Below are 16,193 nucleotides of genomic sequence, written 5' to 3' on the forward strand. Positions count from 1 at the left end.
ATTGGGGTATTGGTTTACCCACCCAGGGACTGCTCTTGGACGTCCCAATTGTCTGGGTCTCCCAATGGAGCGACAAAGAAAAGGGGAATTTTGTTTACTTGCCGTAAATTCCTTTTCTTCTAGCTCCTATTGGGAGACCCAGCACCCGCCCCTGTGCCCTTCGGGCTGGTTGTTCTTTCATGGTCTTCAGTTCTCCGAACATCCTTCGGATTGAATTTGCTCTAGACCATTTATAAGTTTTCTCCTTCCTGCTTTTGCACCAAACTGAGGAGCCCGTGGTCCACGGGAGGCTGTATAGGCAGAGGGGAGGAGTTACACTTTTTAAAGTATAATACTTTGTGTGGCCTCCAGAGGCAGAAGCTATACACCCAATTGTCTGGGTCTCCCAATAGGAGCTAGAAAAAAAGGAATTTACGGCAAGTAAACAAAATTCCCCTTTTGCCTTTTCCGGCGGGTTCTCTAGCTTTTGCCTGAGAACCGCGCCGATGGTGCCTGCTTGTCGGCCTCGCTGCTTAAATTTAGGCCCCGGCTTTGCCGGAGGCCTAGTTTCGTTTTCCTGCCCTCGCATGTCACTCATGCAGAGGGACAGGCTCGGCTCCTCCCGGCGGCCGTTCTACACAGGGGAGGGACACTCCCCACTGCTGGGGCGTCCCTCCTCCCCTGCAGGTCTCTATAGCCCTCCAGTTCCTGCTCTCCTATAGGAACGCCCCCTAGTCCCGCCCCCTCTCCTCGCTCCGGCGGCCATTTCTCACGCAGAGTTCACTCTGCTCTGGGACATTCTGCACTCTGCATCTCTGCTGAGGTGCTGTGCACTGGGGGACCGGGCTTCGGGATCTGGAGGGCACACAACACCGCGCCCAGCGGTCTGGTAAGCCACAGCCGGTCTCCGGTTGTGGACCTCTGTATATTCTCCCTGGGGTTCATTCTCTGCAAAGCCCCCACTCCAGCAGCATGTCTCACACAAGGAGCAAGGCTCCAAAGCTTTATTCTGTATGCACTGCATGTAAGATCCTGCTGCCTGAGCCGAGCATTTATCCACACTGTGATGGTTGCTCTAACTTGGCGGTGCCACAGCCTGGAGTCTCACCCCCCAGTGGTCTCTCAGGCTGCTGCTGCACCTGTGGCTGAACCCCCGGCCTGGGTAGAGTCCTTTTCTAGGTCCATATCCCAGTCATTTGCTGAGTCCATGGGACTTTTGTCCAGGACTTTGATGAATATGCATCAGCCCTCCTCACAGGGTGCCTTTAATACTCTTGACAGAGGATTCCTATCCTCTGACCTCCGTCCATCAGAGCTCACAGAGGATTCATCATCAGGTCCCAGACCCCGTCCTTCTAAGAGAAGGCGCAGGGTTTCCTCCCCCTCCTCATCCCACGGCTCTGTCTCAAGAGCTGACTCGCAAGATGAGGAGGATGCCCTCACGGGTGGCTCAGAGGCTATGTATCCCATCGATTTCTCTGAGGGTGACTCAGATCTTAGTGACTTGATTGCTTCTATTAATTCTGTGCCGGATCTCAATCCGCCAGTCTCAGAGGAGCAACCCTCTTTGGCAGAAAAACATCAGTTTACCTCGCCTAAGAGAGTGAAGAGTGTGTTCTTTAACCACTCCAGTTTTCAGACCGCTGTGACCAAGCCCAGGGCCTGCCCTGACAAACGCTTTCCAAAGCGTGGTTCTGATGATCGGTTTCCATTTCCACCTGAGGTGGTGGAGTGGTCTCACTCCCCAAAGGTAGACCCTCCGGTGTCTAGGCTCTCAGCCCGGACCGTTGTGTCGGTGGCTGACTGCACCTCACTTAAGGATTCCACTGACCGTCAGATTGACCTTCTGGCCAAATCTGTGTATGAAGCTGCGGGGGCCGCGTTTTCCCCGACTTTTGCAGCAGTGTGGGCTCTCAAAGTCATCTCTGCTTCTCTAGAGGAGATGCATTCCCTCACCAAGGAATCTATGCCTGAGATGGTTACCTTAACCTCTCAGGCTTCAGCTTTTTCATCTTATGCCATGTCTGCAATGCTAGAGGCTGCTCACCGCACTGCGGTGGCTTCAGCTAATTCTCTTGTTATCCGCAGGATTTTGTGGCTTCGAGAGTGGAAGGCAGATGCTTCTTCCAAGAAGTTTCTTGCTGGGCTCCCTTTTGCTGGTTCACGGCTGTGTTAGTGAACAGCTGGATGAAATCGTTAAGGAAGCTACTGGCGGGAAGAGTACTTCCATGCCACAAACCAAGACCAGGAAACCCGCCCAGGGTAGGAATCAATCGAGGTTTCGTTCCTTTCGTTCCTCCAACTGGTCATCCTCTAAGCCTTCCGCCTCGTCCGCTAACTCAGCTAAGGATCAGAAATCCAACTGGCGCACAAAAGCGCGTCCGCAGGAGGTTCTGCCACTAAGGCAGCCTCCTCATGACTCTCGGCCCGCTCCAGCCACGTCCTCAGCCGGTGGCAGGCTCTCCCACTTTGGCGACGCTTGGTTAAAGCAAGTCTCCGATCAGTGGGTGAGAGACATCATATCTCATGGCTACAGGATAGAGTTCCCTTCCAGCCCGCCAAACAGATTTTTTTCTCTCAACTCCCCCCTGCTCCAAGGTCGCCGCCTTCTCACAGGCCGTGGCATCCTTGCAGGCAAATGGTGTGATTGTACCAGTTCCTGCTCGAGAACGGTTCAGAGGTTTTTACTCAAACCTCTTCCTAGTTCCAAAAAAGGACGGTACCTTCCGGCCCATCCTGGATCTCAAGCTTCTCAACAAGCATGTCCGGGTGCGGCATTTTCGCATGGAGTCTCTGCGATCAGTCATTGCCTCTATGACCCAAGGGGATTTTCTGGCGTCCTTTGACATCAGAGATGCCTATCTACATGTGCCAATCGCAGTGTCACACCAGCGTTGGTTATGTTTTGCGATAGGAGAGGATCATTTCCAATTCGTGGCTCTCCCCTTCGGGTTAGCCACGGTGTTACGAACTGGCGCCGCCATAGCCGCAAGCAGCCTGCTGCGGTTCCTGTTGCGCCCAGGCACCGGCTGCCATTCTTGGCCGTGCCTCGGGTCGTCCAGTTGGCTGTTCCTTCCACCACGTCTAAGTGTGGAGAGGCGGCTAGTGCGCATGCGTGCGCCGATTTACCCCAGCCAGAGTTTAAGCCCGGTGTTTTGCATAGTGAGCATGCTCAGCCTGTTTGTGTTATGTCTGAGACTAAGTCCTCAGTTCAGGCTACTGAGCATTCTCAGGCACTTAGTGCATCAGAGCCTAGGTCCGGTAAGGACCTCACTGAGCATGTCCTTGAGGTGGTGGGTCCTGATAGGGCAGAGGGTGTCAGGTGTCCTGATGACGTGGCAACTCCGGACTGGCTCGCAGAGGCCCGCCCCTATGATCTGGCACCTCAGTATTGGTCGTCAGACGATGACTGGTGAAGTGTTTGGGGCGTGGCTGCCATGAGGTCATCAATGACGTGGCGGTTCCGGATAGGTCGCATGTGACGTCACTGATGACATGGCACTCTGCTATTGGACCTTGGTGGTTCCACCCTGGGTTTGGGGCGGACCCAGGTTATAAAAGGGGCTGGAGACAACATGGAAGTGCGCAGTCTTCACTTTTGCTCAGTCAGAGCACACCTCCATGTTGGAGCCTAATTGCGGCATAAGCCTATGTTGGGGAGCGGTAGGTAGGGTTAGGCGAACGGTGCCTGTCACGCCAAGATTCGTGGCTCGGCACATCAGGGTCAGGCGCCGTGCTTCCCTCCTGCCGTTCCAGTCTTGCTTTAGCAGCCCAGTGGCGTTAACTGGGTTGCGGCTGCTGTGCTTCCTGTCCGATTGTGCCCCCTACGCACACGGACAACGCACCTGCTGCGCCACCTATCCGATTGTGCCCCCTACGCACACGGACAACGCACCTGCTGCACCACCTGTCCGATTGTGCCCCCTACGCACACGGACAACGCACTTGCTGCGCCACCTGTCCGGTTGTGCCCCCTACGCGCACGGACAGCGTACCCCAGGACCCCTGTGGAGTTAACAGGGTGTTCCTTATCCTCCTCGGCTTCCCGGTCAACGCTACTGGTGTACCCATCTGGCCTGACGTGTCCTACACACACGTGGCCAGTCGAGAGGTGGCCAGAAACGCTAATCGGAGGACTGCTCGGCCTGACGTGTCCTACACACGTGGCCGACAGGGCGCTTTCGTGGCGGTCTTCCGGTCAACGCTACCTGGTTACCACCCGGCCTGGCGTGTTTCCTGCACACGTGGTTGGTGTAGCGCTAGGTGCACCAAAACGCTAATCGGGTTGTCGTCCAGTCTGACGTGTCCCAACACACGTGACCGGTTCCCAGAGTTCCTTTGTTATCTCAGAGCCATCCAGCTCTATAGTCTCCGTCTAACCCTCAGGTGCCAGGAGCTCCTTTGTCATCTGGAGCACGGTGGGCCCCGACTGGCTATTAGGATATATACCCCCTGGTCCTAATCTGCCGGTCCCCCCTTAACACACGGCCCCTCGGGTATTCACCAAGGTCATGGCGGCAGTGATTGCGGTCCTGCACCTCCAGGGGTTGGCAGTGCTTCCTTATCTGGACGACCTTCTGGTCAAGGCTCCATCCAGCGCAGACTGTCAGCGGAGTGTCTCGCTCACTCTCGCCACTCTAGCCCAATTCGGGTGGCTTGTCAATCTTCCCAAGTCCACCCTGACTCCGACCCAGAGTCTCACGTACCTAGGGATGCAGTTTGAGACTTTGCCGGCACTTGTGAAGTTGCCCTTAGTCAAACAGCAGTCTCTCCGGCTAGCGGTGCGCTCTCTGCTGCGGCCCCGCCGTTATACCCTCAGGCGCCTGATGCAGGTGCTGGGTCAAATGGTGGCGTCCATGGAGGCGGTTCCCTTTGCCCAGTTCCATCTGCGCCCCCTGCAGCTGGACATTCTCCGCTGTTGGGGCAAGCGGCCTTCCTCCTTACACAGGTTAGTGGCTCTGTCGCCACGGACCAGGAGCTCTCTTCAGTGGTGGCTTCGACCCCTTTCCCTGTCCCAAGGGCGCTCCTTTCTGACTCCGTCCTGGGTGATTCTCACCACGAATGCCAGCCTATCCGGCTGGGGAGCGGTACATCTCCACCACAGAGCACAGGGCACTTGGACACCGTCCGAGTCAGCCCTTTCAATCAATGTGCTGGAAACCAGAGCTGTGCTTCTAGCTCTCCTAGCCTTTCACCACCTGTTGGCGGGCAGGCACATTCGAGTCCAGTCAGACAACGCGACAGCGGTTGCCTACATCAATCACCAAGGCGGGACACGCAGCCACCTGGCAATGTTGGAGGTCCAACGCATTCTTCAATGGGCGGAGGACTCCAAGTCCACCGTATCCGCAGTCCACATCCCAGGCGTAGAAAACTGGGAGGCAGATTATCTCAGCCGTCAATCCGTGGACGGTGGCGAGTGGTCCCTGCACCCGGCAGTGTTTGTCAATCTGCCGCAAGTGGGGCACTCCGGACGTGGACCTAATGGCATCCCGTCTCAACAACAAGATTACAGTTTACGTGGCTCGCTCCCACGATCCTCAGGCCTTCGCCGCGGACGCTCTGGTTCAGGATTGGTCCCAGTTTCGTCCGTCCTACGTGTTTCCCCCTCTAGCTCTCTTGCCCAGAGTCCTGCGCAAGATCAGAATGGAGGGCCGTCGAGTCATCCTCATTGCACCGGACTGGCCCAGGCGAGCTTGGTATCCGGACCTGCTCCAACTGTCCGTAGAGATGCCGTGGCATCTTCCGGATCGTCCAGACCTACTCTCGCAAGGTCCGTTTTTCCGCCCGAATTCTGCGGCACTCAATTTGACGGCGTGGCTCTTGAGTCCTGGATTTTGACGGCTTCTGGTATTCCTCCTGAAGTCCGCTCCACTAGGACTCTGGCCCGTAAGTCTTCCTCCGTCAAGATCTATCACAGGACTTGGAAAATTTTCCTGTCCTGGTGTCGCTCTTCCGGCCATCCTCCTTGGCCATTCTCGTTGCCGACCCTTCTGTCTTTTTTACAGTCCGGTCTGCAGCTAGGACTGTCCCTCAACTCTCTCAAGGGACAAGTCTCAGCTCTGTCAGTGCTGTTCCAGCGGCGTCTCGCCCGGCTATCTCAGGTCCGCACCTTCATGCAAGGCGCGTCTCACATCATTCCGCCTTATCGGCGTCCCTTGGATCCCTGGGACCTTAACTTGGTCCTCACGGTATTGCAGAAACCCCCTTTTGAGCCCCTTAGGGAGGTTTCTTTGTATCGTCTTTCTCAAAAGGTGGCCTTTCTAGTTGCCATAACTTCTCTCAGGAGAGTCTCTGATTTGGCTGCGCTCTCCTCGGAGTCACCTTTTTTGGTTTTTCACCAAGACAAGGTAGTTCTCCGTCCGACTCCGGACTTTCTTCCTAAGGTGGTCTCTCCCTTCCACCTTAACCAGGACATTTCCTTGCCTTCCATCTGTCCGGCCCCTGTTCATTGCTTTGAGAAAGCGCTGCATTCTCTGGATCTGGTGCGTGCTCTCCGGATTTATGTGTCTCGCACCGCTGCGCTTAGGCGGTGCACCTCTCAAGCTTTTCAAAGCACACTCGACCAGAGCTGTCGGTGCCTCTTGGGCTTTTAGGCACCAGGCTACGGCTCAACAAGTCTGTCAGGCTGCCACTTGGACTAGCCTGCATACCTTTTCGAAGCACTACCAAGTGCATGCTCATGCTTCGGCAGATGCGAGCTTGGGCAGACGCATCCTTCAGGCGGCTGTCGCCCACTTGTGAAGTTAGGCTCCGCCTACTTCTTATTTTTTTCTGTTTATTCCCACCCAGGGACAGCTTTGGAACGTCCCATGGTCTGGGTCTCCCATAGGAACGATAAAGAAAAAGAGAATTTTGTTTACTTACCGTAAATTCTTTTTCTTATAGTTCCGTATTGGGAGACCCAGCTCCCTCCCTGTTGCCTGTTTGCAATTTTCTTGTTCCGTCTGTTATCACCGGCTGTTGTCGTGGACAGAGTCTCCGGTTCTTGCTCGGTTCTACTTGTGGGTGGCTATTCTCCTTCAGCTTTTGCACTAAACTGGCTAGATCTGGTTCTCCAGGGGCTGTATAAGCTCAGAGGGAGGAGCTACACTTTTAGGTGTAGTACTTTGTGTGTCCTCCGGAGGCAGAAGCTAAACACCCATGGTCTGGGTCTCCCAATACGGAACTATAAGAAAAAGAATTTATGGTAAGTAAACAAAATTCTCTTTTTCCAGTGTTTTATATTCTTCCCTTTTGTGTTAATTTGTTTTTCGTCCTTTGTGCAGCTCGTTATCAACCAGTATAGATACCGGAATCAACATTAAAAAAATGGGAGGCCTGTATATCAACTTTGACGCACATAAGCCAAATCCCGGTCCAAGTTTACCGAGCAAAATGAAGAAAGGAGATAAAAAGACAGAAGAGGTAATGTTATACGTTTTTATGACTTAAAAACATGCATCGCAAAAGAGACACATGGAGGGTAAAAAAACCCTAAAATGATTTATCAGTCTACTTAATCTGTAGGACGAACACATGATTGTCACTTATTTTGTGCAGTGTTTACTTATATACTGTACATCGATAATATAATATATTGTAACTGATTTTTACTCCATGTGAACTGAACAGATTATATATACTGTATATATTGAAAACCTAAATTCAGTCTTTTTATCTGTTCAGAGCCTTCAGAAAAGTGTCATTACGCCTGACTTTGAGAAAAAAGATAGTGTCCCTCCATATAAAGAGTCTCGCTTCAAGCTGAAAAAAATGCGCAAGGTGAGTAACGCCCAACGGCCAGAACTAAACGATTGCCTTTATTACAGCACAGCGGCCGTCCCTAGTATATATCCACATTTATCATCACTTTCATTAATAGTTAATACCAAATGCGAACATCTCAGCAGTCTTCAGCAAATCCTCAGGACGACTCTGAAGCTCTCGTCCATTTTTTTTAGTTAGGGCATGTTGTCAGAAGAGATGACATAGCTTTATATAGATGACGACCAGGCCAACAACCATGTTTTTCTTTGTTTATAACCCAAAAAAACCAGTTGCATTGATAAATTGGCCTTTGTGTGAGTCAATGCTCTCCAGTAAACCACGTGTCCTGATATCTCTTACAGATCATCAAATCAGATGTGTAGCACAGTATATGCAGATGTAGTTGTTTTGTATAAAAAAAAATTGTATTTTTACAATATACTGTGTGTGTGTGTGTGTGTGTGTGTGTGTGTATATAGGTATAGATATATATGGATATTTTTTATTATGAGGAACAATTTAAAATGTTTGGGTACATTTATTTCAATGGTGTATTCTTTGGGTAAGTCATCAATATAAGATTGGTAGGGACCTGACACCCAATATTCCTTGTCAATAAGTTTTATTGGCTGAACAGTGAATGGAGCTGAACAGCACAGCTTTGTTTAGTAACTATTAATGGCTACTGTAGCTCAGTAGCATTTCACTTCTAGCTAAGGCCCCTTTCACACATCAGTTTTTTGCTGTCCGTCACAATCCGTTTTCTTGACTGATCCGTCGCAGATTGTGGCTAAACTGATGTGATGGATCAGTTTTTTGAGGCATCCAACTAACTGGGGGCTAAATAATAAATTGGAGCATGCTCAGTTAAAAAAAAAAACAGAATTCGTCGCTGGATTCAGTCATTTGACGGATCCTGCGCCCATAGGCTTCCGTTCTACCAAACAACGGACGGTGACGGATCAGTCGCTGTTACTTTTTTTGACGTACACAAAAAACGTTACTTTGGCCGTCATCTCTGTCTGACGGACACACATTTTTCGCAGATCCTTCAATGATGAAACGTGAGGCTATCCGTCGCTAATACAAGTTGATGAGAAAAAACCCGATCCAGCGGCATCAGTCGCTGGATCCGTTTTTTTCCAAATTCGGAGGATTGTTACTGATGATAAAAAACTGTGTGAAAGGGGCCTAAGCTGCAGCACCCAAGGACGGCCACTGCGATGTTAACAGAGCCGTGCTGTTTTGTCTCCATCCACTGTTACCATCTGTAATCCACGAGAGCTGATAATAGCTATTCAGTGGGGTTTTAAACAATAGCTTAAAGAGGTTGACCAATACCCAGACAACACCTTCTCAATCACTATATTTCCCAATGTATAATAACAACTTTACACTCTCCTTCGATTTGGGTGTTTTTCCCACAGCAATGGCTCTGGCTCTCCTGGGGTTCACATGACCTAACAATCGACACCCGCTTTACTCACACTTCTTTGGATGAAACGGACACCTGGAAGATGAGCGCTGCTGCTGCTCTCAAACATCCTCCTGGATGTCCGTCATGTCCAGAGAAGTGAGAATAAATCAGCTGCTGATTGTAATGTGATCCCTGAAACCAATGTCACACGAGCCCCAGGAGAGCCAGTGCCATCATCGCTGGAACAGCGACCACATTGGAGGTGAATACAGCTGTTGTTTTACATGGTAGAAACATGGTAGAAATAGTGATCGAGGAGGGGTTGTCTGAGTAGTGGACAAACCCTTTAACCCTTTCACGACCGGCCGATTTTTCGCTTTCCGGTTTTTTTTTTCGCCATTCTTTTTCTGAGAGACGTAACTTTTTTATTTTTCAGTCAATATGGTCATGTGAGGGCTCATTTTTTGCGGAACGAGCTGTACTTTTAAATGAAACCATCAGTTTTACCATATTGTGTACTAGAAAATGGCAAAAAAATTCCAAATGCTGAAAAATTGCAAAAAAAGTGCGATAGCACTATGGTTTTTGAGATATTTTATTCACTGTGATCACTATATGGTAAAACTGATGTGTGGGTGTGATGCCTCAGGTCAGTGCGAGTTCGTAGACACCAAACCTGTATAGGTTTACTTTTATATAAGGGGTTAAAAAAAAATCGGAAGTTTGTCCGAAAAAAGTGGCGCACGTTTTACGCCATATTCAGTGACCCGTAGCGTTCTCATTTTTCGGGATCTTAGGCTCAATGACGGCTTATTTTTTGCGTCTCGAGCTGACGTTTTTAACGGTACCATTTTTGCGCAGATGCTACGTTTTGATCGCCTCTTATTGCATTTTGCGCAAAAGTTGTGGCGACAAAAAAACGTCGTTTTGGCGTTTGGAATTTTTTTGCCGCTACGCCGTTTACTGATCAGATTAATTGATTTTATATTTTGATAGATCGGGCGTTTCTGAACGCGGCGATACCAAATGTGTGTATATTTTTTATTTTTTTAACCCTTTAATTTTCAATGGGGCGAATGGGGGGTGATTTGAACTTTTAGGTTTTTTTGTTTTTTTTTTTAATTTTTTAAAACTTATTTTTTTACTTTTTTTTTTTATTTTACTAGTCCCCCTAGGGGGCTATTGCGATCAGCATTCCGATCGCTCTGCAGTATCTGCTGATCACAGCTGGAAGGCTGTAAACAGCAGATACGCTGTCTTTCTCTTTTGCTGTGCCCCGGGCACAGCGAAAGTGAAACCAATTCATGTGTAGTACAGGAGTCATCACATGACCCTGTGCTACCATGACAACTATCGGGAGTCACGTGATCGCGTCACGTGACTTCCGGTTTCGGCGGTAAGTAAAACTTTACCGCGATCGCGCTTATAATGGCGCTGTCATGTATTGACAGCGCCATATAAGGGGTTAAGCAGATAACGATTCTGCTCGTGCCTAGCAGGCACACATCTCAGCTGTGAAAATCAGCTGAGATGTGTGCCGATCGCGGCATGCTGCCGCCGGAGGACCGCGGGCAGTAAGATTATGTCATTTAGGACGTAATTTTACGGCCCGCGGTCGTTAAGGGGTTAACTGTATATAAATGGATTAGGGCTGGTGTCACGCAATCTTCTAGTTCACAGTTGTGAAAAGTGGACACATCAGAAATCCTCACTTAAAAAATCGCTATACAGTTCTCGCAAAGTAGTAATTAATATATCATATGCTGTATATTGCCCATCATTTACTTAAACTCAGTCTTTAATAATGTTTTTTCTTGAATAAGCTGCACGTGTATAAGGATTCCCATTAGTTATAATATTCTCTGCGGGGAATATTATGGGTACAACAAAAATGGTTTCCACATTTGCCTGCGAATTTTTACTGTATGTTCACTTGTAGGAGGAACGGGACAAAACAACTGGAAGGGGATGGTTTGACATGAAAGCTCCAGAATTGACAGACGAGCTAAAGAACGACCTCAAGGCTCTGAAAATGAGATCCGCGATGGACTCTAAACGTTTCTACAAAAAGAACGATCGCGATGGATTTCCAAAGTATTTTGAGGTATGGAAAAATAGGACGTCTCTGGTCAGTCACATAAAATATCCCAAATGATCAAATCCTTTGCATTGTGTCCTCAGATACTTTTATTACTGGTGATTAACACAATTGTCATTCTTTGGATAGAAAACTCTTTACATTAATTGAAATCCTCCCTGGGAAAATATACCAAGGTGTGTGGAGCCCTGTCCCTCATGTGTGTGATTACTAGAAAATTCTGCAGTACAAGCAATTCTGAAGTATACGGCCAGCTTTCCATGTGCGGAGGGAGACCCCCCCCGCTGCACCTGTGCAGCAAATCCTTAAAGGGAAGGTGTTGTGTTGTTTATTTTTGCATTAATAATACAGATTATGAAATCAAGTATTTTTAATACAAAATTAAACTCACTGTTTTATTTAGTTTTTATTTAATTCTAGTTTTACTGAAGCACTGGGGGCTGCCATCTTGGATTTGCTGTATGTAACCTCCTTTATGGCAGCCCCCTGTGTGAATACCGGTGCCCCTCCCCCCCGCTGCTACCATCTCCAATGACACCCCCACCCCTCGACCTGTGTGAGTACTGGAGTCTAATCCCGCCCGCCCCCCCTCCCTCGCCGCTGCTTCCACCGTCTCCAATGACACCCTGACGCCGCAGCTGCTACTGTCTCCAATGACAACACCCCCCCCCCCTCCCCCGCACTCCTTGCTCTGCGGGCATGCATACAGAGCATTGCGGACGGGCAGCAGAGCATTGAGGGCGGGCGTGCGGCAGAGCATTGCGGGCGTGCAGCAGAACATTGCTGGACCAGGGGCGTGCAGAGCACTATGCAAGGAGCACTATGCAGCTGTCCTTGGTAACACATATTTGTGGTCACCAACAGAATGGCTCCATACTGTGTCCCTAAACTTCATCTTACCTTTTTTTTTTTTTCTTTGTCGCTCCATTGGGAGACCCAGACAATTGGGGTGTATAGCTTCTGCCTCCGGAGGCCACACAAAGTATTACACTTTAAAAAGTGTAACCCCTCCCCTCTGCCTATACACCCTCCCGTGGATCACGGGCTCCTCAGTTTTATGCTTTGTGTGGAAGGAGGCACACATCCACTCATGCATTCTCATATTAGTTATGTCGGTTGGAAGAAAAGAGGGCCCCCGGCATGTTCCCTTCTCACCCCACTATGTCGGCGGTGTTGTTAAGGTTGAGGTACCCATTGCGGGTACAAAGGCCGGAGCCTCATGTCGTCTCCTTCACCATCCCTTAGCGGCTCTGGGAGAAGTGGGATCCTGAACCGTCAGCCATTTGCTGGGACCGTGCTCCCTCCGCAGCCCTTGTGGGAATCTGCCGGACCGGAGTCTACTCAACCTCAGGGACCGGGCCCTGCAACTCTAAGGTACTCTGTGTCCCCATTGGGGAATATGCAGGAGCGCACCTTCTTCCCGGACGCTGCGGCAGCTGCTGAATTGAGAAGACCGGCAGACTTCCGCGCCGACCGTGCCTGCTTGTCGGGCGCGGTCTCAAATTTAGTCCCCGGCTTCATCGTGGCCTAGTTGCAAAAAATCCCGCCCCCGGGCCTGCCTGTCAGGGATTAGGGCGGGACTGCCGACCTGACGTTGGATGTGAGGGCTGGAGCATCCTGCATGTTTCCTCCCCCCTCACTGATCACTGTGGGGACCCCAGATTCCCGCACTTTCCTGGCGCCGCCCACGGCTCCACTCCTCCCCTGAGATCTCCGGCAGCCATTTTTTGGGCATTTTGCCGGTGGAGGATTCTCAGGAACAGCTCTGCAGCTCCAGGGGACCTAAAGCTGGGAATCTGGAGGCACACACTCCGCTTGTTAGCGGTCGGTAAGCCACACCGGTCACCCGGTGCTGGTCCCCCCAGGGTGCCGGAATAGATACTTATTCTATATATATATATTTCTGTTCGGTCGGGCTGTATACCCTTTCCCATATACCCTCAGTGATCACTCTCCTAGGAGACAACAGCATGTCGTCCACAAGGAGCAAAGCTGTTAAGGCACAGGGGTTTTTTGCGGCCTGTATCTCTTGTGGGGCTATGTTACCTGCGGGTTCCACCTACCCTCACTGTGAGCAATGCTCGACCCCTGTTTCACTTGCTCAGCCGGAGCCTCGGTCACTAGTGAACCCCTCGGCTCATGTAGACCCCCCTGCTCCCCCTGTCCAGGCGGCAGGGACAGAGTTCTCCTCTTTTGCTGAGAAACTCTGAGTCACTTTCACAATCCATGGCTCAGTCTATGGACAAATGGTCTGCCAAGCTGCTAGAAGCTTTGCAGTCCAGACTGGTCCTTACACAGGCCCCGGCCCCTGTTGGATCGTCACCTCCAGGCCCCTCTCGGTCTGAGCCGCAGCGTGCTCCCAGGTTGGGCCCTAGGTCCCACGCGGAGGACTCCTGCCAGGACCACAGTCCTAGACAGGCTAAGCGGGCTCGCTGGGAATCTTCCCCGACTTCTTCCCGCTGCTCGGGTTCCCAGCTTGAGGACTCTGGAGGACGAGGCGGACGTCGCAGCTCAGGGTTCTGACCCTGACGTCGCCCTTAACCTTGATACACCTGAGGGGAACGCATTAGTGAATGATCTTATCTCGTCCATCAACCAGGTGTTGGATGTCTCTCCCCCGCCTCCTACTGTGGAGGAGTCGGCGTCTCAGCAGGAGAAACGCCAGTTTCGGTTCCCCAAACGTACACGTAGTGCGTTCTTCGATCACTCTAACTTCAGAGACGCTGTCCAGAAGCCCAGAGCGGTTCCGGACAAGCGCTTTACTAAGCGCCTCACTGACACGCGTTACCCTTTCCCCGCTGAAGTTAAGGGGTGGGCTCAATGTCCCAAGGTGGATCCTCCAGTCTCTAGATTGGCGGCTAGATCTGTGGTATCGGTGGCAGATGGCTCATCGCTAAAGGATGCCACGGACAGGCAGATAGAGCTCCTGGTGAAGTCCATCTTTGAGGCCACGGGCGCGTCTTTTGCCCCGGCCTTTGCAGCCGTGTGGGCACTCCAAGCTATCTCTGCTTGTCTGACTGAGATTAATGCTGTCACACGTAATTCTGCTCCGCATGTTGCGTCTTTGACTTCTCAAGCGTCAGCTTTTTCTTCCTACGCCATGAACGCAGTCCTAGACTCGGCTAGCCGTACAGCTGTGGCATCCGCTAACTCTGTGGCAGTCCGAAGGGGCATGTGGCTGCGCGAATGGAAGGCAGACTTGGCCTCCAAGAGGTTCTTAACCGGTTTGCCGTTTTCTGGCGAACGCTTGTTTGGCGAACGATTGGATGAAATTATTAAGGAATCCAAGGGAAAGGACTCCTCCTTACCCCAGTCCAGACCTAAGGGACCTCAACAACAAAAAATACAATCGAGGTTTCGGTCCTTTCGTCCCTCCGCCAAGCCCCAATCCTCTTCGTCCAGCAGGCAGGAGAAAGGCCAGAGGAACTCCTATGCGTGGCGGTCCAAGTCACGCCCCCAAAAGGCCGCAGGAGGGACTGCCTCCAAGGCGGCCTCCTCATGACTCTCGGCATCCCCTAACCGCATCCTCGGTCGGTGGCAGGCTCTCCCGCTTTGGCGACGCCTGGTGGCCACATGTTCAAGACCGATGGGTGAGAGACGTTCTGTCTCACGGTTACAGGATAGAGTTCATCTCCCGTCCTGCGGCTCGTTTCTTCAGAACCTCTCCGCCCCCCGCTCAGGCCGACGCACTTTTTCAGGCGGTGGACGCTCTGAAGACAGAAGGAGTTGTGACCCCCGTTCCCCTTCAGGAACGTGGTCGCGGCTTTTACTCCAACTTGTTCGTGGTGCCAAAAAAGGCCGGATCATTCCGTCCCGTTCTGGACCTCAAACTGCTCAACAGACACGTGAGAACCAGACGGTTTCGGATGGAATCTCTCCGCTCGGTCATCGCCTCGATGTCACAAGGAGACTTCCTAGCATCGATCGACATCAAAGATGCTTATCTCCACGTGCCGATCGCACCCGAACATCAACGCTTCTTGCGTTTCGCCATCAGGGACGAACACCTTCAGTTCGTGGCATTGCCTTTCGGCCTGGCGACAGCCCCACGGGTTTTCACCAAAGTCATGGCATCCGTCGTGGCGGTCTTACACTCTCAGTGCCACTCGGTGATTCCCTACAGTTAGGTCCAGAAATATTTGGACAGTGACACAAGTTTTGTTATTTTAGCTATTTAGAAAAACATGTTCAGAAATACAATTACCGTATATGCCGGCGTATAAGACGACTGGGCGTATAAGACGACCCCCAACTTCTGCCCTAAAAATATAGAATTTGGGATATACTGACTGTATAAGACTACCCCGCTCCCAAATGAAAAAAAGTCTGCTTTGATTGCAACATGTTAATTTTAATTCCGCGAGAGCCGTACAATATGTTTTTAAAGGGCCATTGACAGATCAATCGCACCAATGTTCACTTAGTACAGCAAGGAATGCTCCTCCCTGCTGTATAAAGCCACAACTGGACTGAAACAATGGTACTACACTCTGCTACAAACAGACAAACACACACAACTCTGCTACAAACAGACAAACACACACAACTCTGCTACATGCAAACAAACACACACAACTCTGCTACATACAGACAAACACATACAACTCTGCTACATACAGACAAACACATACAACTCTGCTACATACAGACAAACACGTACAACTCTGCTACATACAGACAAACACATACAACTCTGCTACATACAAACAAACACATACAACTCTGCTACATACAAACAAACACATACAACTCTGCTACATACAGGCAAACACATACAACTCTGTTACATACAAACAAACACATACAACTCTGCTACATACAGACAAACACATACAACTCTGCTACATACAGACAAATACACACAACTCTGCTGCTCTGTGGGGCCTGCACCCGCGGCTCGGCGGGTACAGCACCCGCAGCATCGGCGGGGGGGGATTGGCAGGGCATACA

At 50.7% G+C, this 16,193-nt stretch overlaps 1 protein-coding gene across 1 annotated transcript in view; it reads left to right on the top strand.

Moving 5' to 3' along the window:
• The window catches only part of DNTTIP2 (deoxynucleotidyltransferase terminal interacting protein 2), a 79,551-nt gene that overhangs the window by 11,434 nt on the left and 51,924 nt on the right, over positions 1-16,193 (top strand). The window contains exons 3-5 of the mRNA XM_075348711.1: positions 7,248-7,386; positions 7,648-7,743; positions 11,085-11,249. Of these exons, the coding sequence (XP_075204826.1) occupies positions 7,248-7,386; positions 7,648-7,743; positions 11,085-11,249 (400 nt within the window). The remainder of the gene's footprint in view (positions 1-7,247; positions 7,387-7,647; positions 7,744-11,084; positions 11,250-16,193) is intronic.

Source organism: Anomaloglossus baeobatrachus, chromosome 5 (genome assembly GCF_048569485.1).
Source record: "Anomaloglossus baeobatrachus isolate aAnoBae1 chromosome 5, aAnoBae1.hap1, whole genome shotgun sequence".
Lineage (NCBI taxonomy): Eukaryota > Metazoa > Chordata > Amphibia > Anura > Aromobatidae > Anomaloglossus > Anomaloglossus baeobatrachus.